Genomic DNA, 8,792 nt, shown 5'->3' with positions numbered 1-8,792 from the left:
AGAGGATTTGGTCACTAAAAACGACGCTATTCTAATCGACCAAACGGTAAATCGATTTAAGAATTGTGTTCTTATTATATTACCTCAGTGTTACACTCACTAAATGCATGAATTAAAAGTGTTTTCAAATAGTTTCCTCTCCTCGGGACTCGTGGATTCACGCTCCAGGTTTACATGACGTCACGTCGAAAGGAGGAGTTAATGAGTGCGTCTTCGTTCTGATTGGCTAAAGCGGTCGTCAGTAAGGACAAGCTAGTATTTTGATTGGCTATGTTGGGCGGGACCGCAGGTGTCTTTTGCTCATAGACGGACAGGCCACCAAGAAGGTGATCAATCTCTACCTCTCAGCACTGGCTTTCACCTTAATATCACGCGTGGATCATAAATAATCAGCCTCTTGAGGCACTGCATCCGATTGTCTGCGAGCGGACTTTGTGACCATATTGGAAACTTGTTGTGAAGTTTGTGGCTATTTTTTTTTCTCCCAATTCAACCATCAGCTGTAGTCCAGACAGCTCTCCAAAAATAGTTTCTTGGTTTTGTGGATTTTCAGTTAACGGATCTCAAAGAAAGAAAGAAGAAAAGAGCACAGAAGACCAAGAATAAAAGGTAATGCAAAATATTTCAGATATATTTTAATTTTAAATAGCAACCAATCTAAAGATGCAGAATTGAGCGTTGTTTCTTTGTTTTTCTCTACATGTCAATTTTTTTTTTGATCATTTCTGTCATTTCGACAAAAATGTAAATATTTTCATATTTTATAGGTCTACTGTAGATTGTAACTTTGCTGTTCTGTATAATATAACGCAGCAATTAACATTAGTATATTAGTTGGTCAAGATCAAGTTGAGCTTAAAGTTTTCAGAATAGTGTAAAAGTGCAACAAACTTCACTACTGTGCTTTTCCGTGCAAATAAAACAGCAGTTACATTTAATTTATTTTGTAATTTTAGTTTGTTCATTAAGTTGAATTCAAAGATCCATTAAAAAAAAGCTTCTAGGTAAATTATATTTTTTAGGTCAAAGACAAATATTTTGCATTAAGCCAATGACAAATTAATGCATGTAGATTTTTTAAATGTATGTACATTTAAGGCTATATTTTGCATGAATTACTTGTGTCTTTCAGAACTTCACAATTGCAGTCGTAATTAACAAACTTTGCAGAGCAAGTGCGCACGGAGAGAAAAAAAGAGAGTTTGTCGTTTATTTAGTTGATAAGGTTTCTTCTGCAAATGGAGTCCCCTCTGGGTCTAATCTAAATGGCTATGGAGAATAATTTGCACACTCACTGGCATTTACATATAGTTAAAGCTCGATTGTGGAGTCTTTAGACTCATGTTATCTGTCCTCAGCGTGGGATTAATGAGGCCATTCATAGGCATGAGCGACGGAGAAAAAGCGCAACATGTCATTTACAGAACTTTTGTCTTAATACATTTGTACTATTGCCTCATAACAATTGCAACGAAACACAGTTTGGTCCTCCCAAATAATTCCAAATGCGCATAAGCTTCGAGTGTATCCAGAGCGGCCTTCTGTCCAGGAAAACCATGCGCTTCAGCTTTAGAAACATAATTCGGGTAGGCTATTCGATTCTATGTTGCGAATTTCGTTTTATAAATTAAGTCAACTGTTTAATTATCTGTTGATATTTTTCTTTATGACATTTAAACAATACCACGTGAATAAAACCAAAATATCAAACTGGATATTCTTTAATAATAAATTATTTCTATTTACGCTTTTTGGGCCTTCATTCAAAGTGAACTCAGTCATTCTGGGTGTACATAATAAACTGTTAAAATATTATGCCGTATGCATTTAATGTAGACCTAGCTACAAAATTTCAAATTATATATATGCTAGTTCGTTTATATTTTTATCTGTTATCATTTGATAGATTGAAACTATTAATTAAGTTAATAGCTTGATTGTACCGCCAACTTTCGAACGTTCTGGTAAACAAAAGAAAAGATCAAACATTTGGCGGCGTCGCGTCAGTCAGGAGCGCTTAACAGGGCATGACGTGTAAATGGCCAATTAGTGTGCAGGCCTTGATTAGTCGAGTGTGAAAAAAATAGATCATTAAAGTCAAGACCTTGGTCATATTCAGACTGTTCACATGTTTTTACAGTGGGGCTGTGGATTTAATATATATAGCCTATCCAAATATTTATTACACTGCATTGTGAGATAGGACAAGATGCAGGCTATGATACAGTTTATAATTTTGCTGGCAATTTCTAACACTGGCATGCTCTTTGAACAATTTTGGGGGCAAAAAAAAATCGAATAATCACTTCTTTATTTATTTCTAATATAGCAGGTGTATTTTTTAATGTTGCAGGTGTCTCTCTGGAGCTCAACAATGATGTCATACCTCAAACAGGGCCCTTATGCCATGAACGGGCTGGGGCTCAGTGGGGCAACCATGGACCTACTCCATCCCTCTGTGGGATATCCAAGTAAGCACAAATCTTTGATAAGATAACATTTAAAGAGTCTGTGCATGTAGAATCTTTAAACAATGCATGTCAATTCTAAATAATTTTTTCAAACAATCTTTAGACATGATTTAGTAACTTCAGTTGTTTGCTTCTTGCAGCAAATTCTCGTAAACAGAGAAGAGAGAGAACAACATTCACCCGCACTCAGCTGGACATACTGGAGAATCTGTTCGCCAAGACGCGCTACCCAGACATTTTCATGCGTGAGGAGGTCGCTCTGAAAATCAATTTGCCTGAGTCAAGAGTGCAGGTGGGTGTTGTTGTGCCACCTTTCTAATGCTGAGAGATTTTAATTCTTGTCAAGTCACATTTATTTATATAGTGCTTTATACAATACAGATTGTACGTAACAGTTCAATACAGATTTTACATTTAATCATTTAGCCCACACTTTTATCTAAAGTGACTTACCAATGAGGAGAACGATAGAAGCAATCAGACCAAGAGAGTGTTACCATCAAAAAAATGAAAACAAATTTAATGTTAGTGTCATTATTGCCATTGGTATCATTATTCAGCTCAATTTAGTGTTGTTTCAATTTAGTTCAATAACTTTGTAAATGTTGCAAAGTTCATAAATTTAAAATTACAATTAAAATTTAAAGTTACATTTGATCTGTAAAGCAGCTCTAAAGGGGGCAATAGTGTCTGAAAATGATATTTCAGATGAAAATGAACTTTGAAGCACTGACAGTTATTGAACTGAACTGAATCAACATTAAATCTGGATTGAGATGAAAAATGTTGATTCACTTCAGTTCAATAAGTCAGTGTATCAAAGTTCAGTTTCATGTGAAGTATGTGTCATTACTCAGCTCAATTCAGATTCAGTGTTGATTCAATTCAGTTTAATAACTGTAAACATTGCTATATAAAGCAGCTCTATAAAACACAATAGTGTCAACTCAGTTCAGTAAACATTTTGTTCTCATCTGATCTCAAATCGGTATTTTAGGTGATCACATCTTAATATTTCAGTTCATAGACAATATTTGCTGATTTATAACCAGTGATGTGTTTGTCGACAGGTTTGGTTTAAGAACAGACGGGCAAAGTGTCGTCAGCAGCAGCAAAGCAGCAACAGCAGCGGTTCGAAGATCCGTCCAGTGAAGAAGAAATCCTCTCCGTCCCGTGAGAGAACGGGGTCAGAGAGCAGCGGTCACTTCACTCCTCCCGCCGTCTCCAGTAACACCTCATCCTCCTTGTCTTCATCCTCAGGCTCTGGTCTTAATGGAGTGGGTCTGCTCAGCAGCTCGTCCTCAGGAACAACACCTGTCTCATCCATCTGGAGCCCCGCTTCGGTCTCGCCACTTCCTGCTCCGCCCTCTCTCCCAGACATCTCCCCCCCGGCCAATGCGTCCTGCATGCAGAGGGCCATCTCGGGTGGTGGGGGCACCACGGGAGTGCCGTCATACCCCATGCCCTACAACCAGGCTCCCAGCTACGCCCAGGGCTACCCGACCTCGAATGCTGCCTCTTATTTTGGCGGCATGGACTGTGGATCCTACTTGGGCCCGATGTCTGGCCACGCCCACCATCACCCTCACGCCCATCACACACAGCTGAGCACCGCCGGCATGTCGGGACACATCGGGCAGACCGGCGGACACCACCCTCACCAGGGGTACGGCGGCGCTGGGCTCTCCTTCAGCTCCTCAGACTGTCTGGATTACAAAGACCAGGCTTCATCATGGAAACTGAACTTCAGTTCGGCTGCGGCCGACTGCTTGGACTACAAAGACCAGGCCGCCTGGCGCTTTCAGGTTTTGTAAGGACTCTTGGCCCTGATGTTAACCTGTTTGTTTTCCTTTGGAGCAAGTCTTTTCCTCGACACCACTGGGAAGAAGTAGTGACTTTTGTGCCAACTTTTTCCACTTTTCGGCGGAAGAGCCGCAGGAACAAAGGTTCAGAAACCAAAGTTTCTTGTGTGTTGCAAAAGCGAGATGGGTTCTTCGTTGCCCTCAATGGACAGATTAAAAAAACGAGGGTCTCGTTTGTCGCACTCCCGACCCGACGCACTGAACAAATGAGACACACGTGGTGTTTGAAACAATGAAGGCAATAATAATTTTATATGAGTTTCTTTACAGAGGAGAATCTGACTTATGCCTTACTGCTCATGTGAGATGTTAAAAACTAATTTGCATTCATGTTCATTTAATAAATCTAAGCTTAAAATTGAATCTCATTGTTTTTTACTTCCTTTCTGATTTAAGTGATATGGGCCTTGTGTGTGCTAAAAATATCAGTTTAAGAAAATGTACGTTTATTGGCCCTCAACTAAGCTGAGTGAGATATTGTCGATTTTAGATGCATTAATATAGAATTCAAATTATTTGGATATATGTGCACATATATAAAATTCATTATATAATAAAGCAATAAACCTCTCAAGGCCATGCGTAACAATGCAAAAGGGCCTGAAAGTCCTTAAACTTTACAATTATTGTAACATATGGCTTGAATTTGTATGATGCATTTCAAAAATGGTTTGATAAAAGACACCAATTCTTCCACCAAGGTAGCCTGTGGGCTTATACTTACAGTTGCCAAAATGGAAATGATTTTGATTTGTAAAGCTTCAGAGTCACAGGATCTAGTGAACAGCCTCATTATTGAATTAGCTGAACTGTGGCTGGAAGATTCAATCCAACAGAAAAGCTCACAAGTCATATAAACAATTAAGTCATATCAACACACTGATAAACACGTGTTGGTTTTCTGACCAATGTACAGATTTATTTATCCAACAGAAAAACGACAAATCACGATTTTAATTATCAGCTACCTCAAGACTCTCAGCGAAGCAGCTGGGTAAATAGGATTAGAAATACGGGACGGCGATGTTTGCTTGTTTGGTCAGGAGAACCCCGCTGTGCTGTAGCTGCATGGCATCTTACTGAGGAGCAAACATTGTGGGATTTGGTACATCTGCATCAAACAAGCTCAACTAATCTCTGAGCATGTTTGAGGAATGCTGTTGTCTGGTTAAAACTGGACTGAAGTAATCCAAACACCTGTTCTCACCAAATTACACCATAACCTGATCATTTACCACTGTTCTTCTGCATGCATTCACACTAGGGACTCCAAATTTGTATGGCCTGATTTATATTATAATAATAAAATGAACAGCCTAGACCCCCCCCCCCCCCTAAAAAAATGCAGTTAAGATTACATTAGCTCAAAGGCATCTCTATTTATTTATTTGTTTGTTTATTCATTTATTTTTGGAGAAAGCACTAGTTAACTAATAAAGCTTAGGCTACTTAATGGCCTCACAGAGTTTAGATGACCAAACAGAAATAGAATTAAAAATTTAAAAAACATCAACTATCAAACATCAAACCAAAACTTTTTGAATTTCAAGTACAAACAGAGCTGTTGTAGGTGAGGATGGGTAACATTAGTTTAAAAGAAAAAAGTCAAAATGTACGTTAAAAATAATATTTATACAACACATTTAATTTAAGAAACATTTTATTTTAAAATGGCAAATTCGTTTTAAGAATATTTTGAAAAATACTATCCAGAGGTCGCTTCAAAGGTCACCAAGGCAGCACTGATTTGTTCAAACATACAGTAAAAAAAAACTCTGAAATATTGTTACAATTTAAAATATTTTTATTTGAATATATTTTAAAAAGTAATTTATTTCTGTGATCAAAGCTAAATCTTCAGCATCATTACTCCAGTCTTCAGTATCACATGATCCTTCAGAAATCATTCTAATATTCTGATTTGATGCTTTAAAAAGCATTCCTTATTATTATCATTGTTGAAAACTGGTGCTGCTTAACATTTTAGTGGAAACTGATACATTTTTTTGTTTGTTTTTTAGGAACAGCATTTATTACAAATAAAAATATTTTTCTATATTATGCACTGTTATTTAATGCATCCTTGCTGAATAAAAGTAACAATTTCTTTACAAAACAAAAAGGATCTGACCTCAAACTTTTGAACTATTTTGTAAATAAAAATAACCTTAATTAATTAAACTTTTTATATATATAAAATTGTAAATACACTTATATAAATGAAATGCATCAGTGGACCACAGCACTGTAATTCTGCTCACAAACTTGCCACTTATTTCTCTGCAAATTCAGGGTCATGTTGAGATCACATATACTCTGTATACTGATGTACATATATACATGTACTCTTATTCTGGTCTCACCTTTGCGCCCCAGGGGCCTTCAACAGTGATGAGCAGCTTCCACAGGCACTTGTCATTGTGGTGCTTTGCTTGTTCATGATAAACTTTGTAAGAATCCTTAGCTTAAAAGCTGACAAATAAACTGTGTGTACATCATGGGTGTGTATTGGAACACAGACCCATTAGAAAGTAAATGACTCACCTGAGCAGACACGAGGAACTCACAAACAGCTTGACTTCTTCATAAGCGAGGTCTACAGCAGGTATCTATCTATCTATCTATCTATCTATCTATCTATCTATCTATCTATCTATCTATCTATCTATCTATCTGTCTATCTATCTATCTATCTATCTATCTATCTATCCACACAAACATTGGTATTCATTTCCTATTCCTGTTAACAACATTGCAGAGTATTTCATAATATAAATGATGGCATTTGGTTCTCACAAGTATCAAAACAAGTAAACACACACACACACACACACACAAAGAGACAGAGAGAGAGAGAGAGAGAGAGCGAGAGAGAGCACCTGTATTTTTTCAGTTTTCTTTTTTTTCTTTTGGTTCAAGGATTGACAAATAGTGCATGAGGGTAGATTAAGCCAGCAAATAAATAGGTTTAAATTAAGTAAGATCTGCTCATGCAGAGTATTTAGTAAAATACCCGTTTATATGTGTATTTACTTATTTGAACCTAACTTTACTCGATTGTGTGGTTAACTGTATTTTATCACTCCATTCAACACTTGTATTTTCCATGCCAAATGACGGTCCATTCTATCTTTTTAGTCCGTTTCTGCTTTTTTCTATTGTCTCACTGTAGTCCTTTATCATGGCGTGACCCCGTCTTAAAATAGCCATGTGTTGTTCGCTCTCCCTTAACTCTCTCTCTATTCCTCTCTCTGCTTGAATAATTCAGATAAAGGAAAGAAAGGACTCAATTAAGTGCATTTCTCCATAAACCCTGTGCTCACTGCTTCCACCATGCAAGCACTAATGATTAGCATGTGAGGAGGATGTGTGTATCTGTGGAGAAGGAGAAAAGATGATGATTAACACAAAAGATTCAGTATATATTTAAATTAAACATACTCTCTCTTCCTCTTCCTCACTGTGGTCAAATATTTCTGTACACTAACACTAAATAGTAAGCTATTGTGCTATTTCAAGGGAAAAAAAAGAGTCACAACAATAATTTCCACTGTTATGCTGATGATACTCAGCTATATATTTCAACGAGACCAGATGAAACTTCCCAATTATCTAAGCTAACGGAGTGTGTTAAAAATGTAAAAGATTGGATGACAAATAATTTTCTCCAATTAAATTCAGATAAGACAGAGATACTAATTATTGGACCAAAAAACACTACACAGAATCTTGTAGATTACAATCTGCAACTAGACGGATGTACTGTTACTTCCTCTACAGTCAGAAATCTGGGTGTTATATTAGACAGCAATTTGTCTTTTGAAAATCATATTTCCAATGTTACAAAAACTGCATTCTTCCATCTTAGAAACATTACCAAGCTACGTAACATGTTATCTGTTTCTGATGCAGAAAAGCTAGTTCATGCATTCATGACCTCTAGACTGGACTATTGTAATGCACTTCTAGGTGGTTGTCCTGCTTCGTCAATAAACAAGCTACAGGTAGTCCAAAATGCAGCAGCTAGAGTCCTTACCAGGTCAAGAAAATATGATCATATTACCCCAATTTTACAGTCTCTGCACTGGCTACCTATTAAGTTCCGTATCAGTTACAAATTATCATTACTTACCTACAAGGCCCTAAATGGTTTAGCTCCTGCGTACCTAACTAGCCTTCTACCACGCTACAACCCATCGCGCACCCTAAGGTCACAAAACGTTCCTAGGATAGCAAAGTCCACTAAAGGAGGTAGAGCTTTCTCACATTTGGCTCCCAAACTCTGGAATAGCCTTCCTGATAATGTTCGGGGTTCAGAAACACTCTCTCTGTTTAAATCTAGATTAAAAACACATCTCTTTCGCCAAGCATTCAAATAATGTATCTTTTTAATTGTGAGTGTAGTTGCATCTGATCAAAGGTGCATTTTTATTCATTACCTTAGGTTAAACTAATCTTA

The 8,792-nt window shown here is 37.2% G+C and overlaps 1 protein-coding gene across 1 annotated transcript; it reads left to right on the top strand.

Moving 5' to 3' along the window:
* Positions 1-363: 363 nt before the first annotated feature.
* LOC113044120 (homeobox protein OTX1 A-like) lies at positions 364-4,696 on the top strand. Its single transcript, XM_026203751.1, has 4 exons — positions 364-609; positions 2,354-2,471; positions 2,612-2,763; positions 3,542-4,696. The coding sequence occupies exons 2-4, from the start codon at positions 2,375-2,377 to the stop codon at positions 4,283-4,285; spliced, it is 993 nt and encodes a 330-aa protein (XP_026059536.1). The 5' UTR covers positions 364-609; positions 2,354-2,374; the 3' UTR covers positions 4,286-4,696.
* The last annotated feature ends 4,096 nt before the right edge of the window (positions 4,697-8,792 follow it).

Source organism: Carassius auratus, chromosome 26, assembly GCF_003368295.1.
Source record: "Carassius auratus strain Wakin chromosome 26, ASM336829v1, whole genome shotgun sequence".
In the NCBI taxonomy this organism is placed as follows: Eukaryota; Metazoa; Chordata; class Actinopteri; order Cypriniformes; family Cyprinidae; genus Carassius; species Carassius auratus.
The sequence above is the reverse complement of the archived record's forward strand: the minus strand, read 5'-3'. Positions and strand labels throughout refer to the sequence as shown.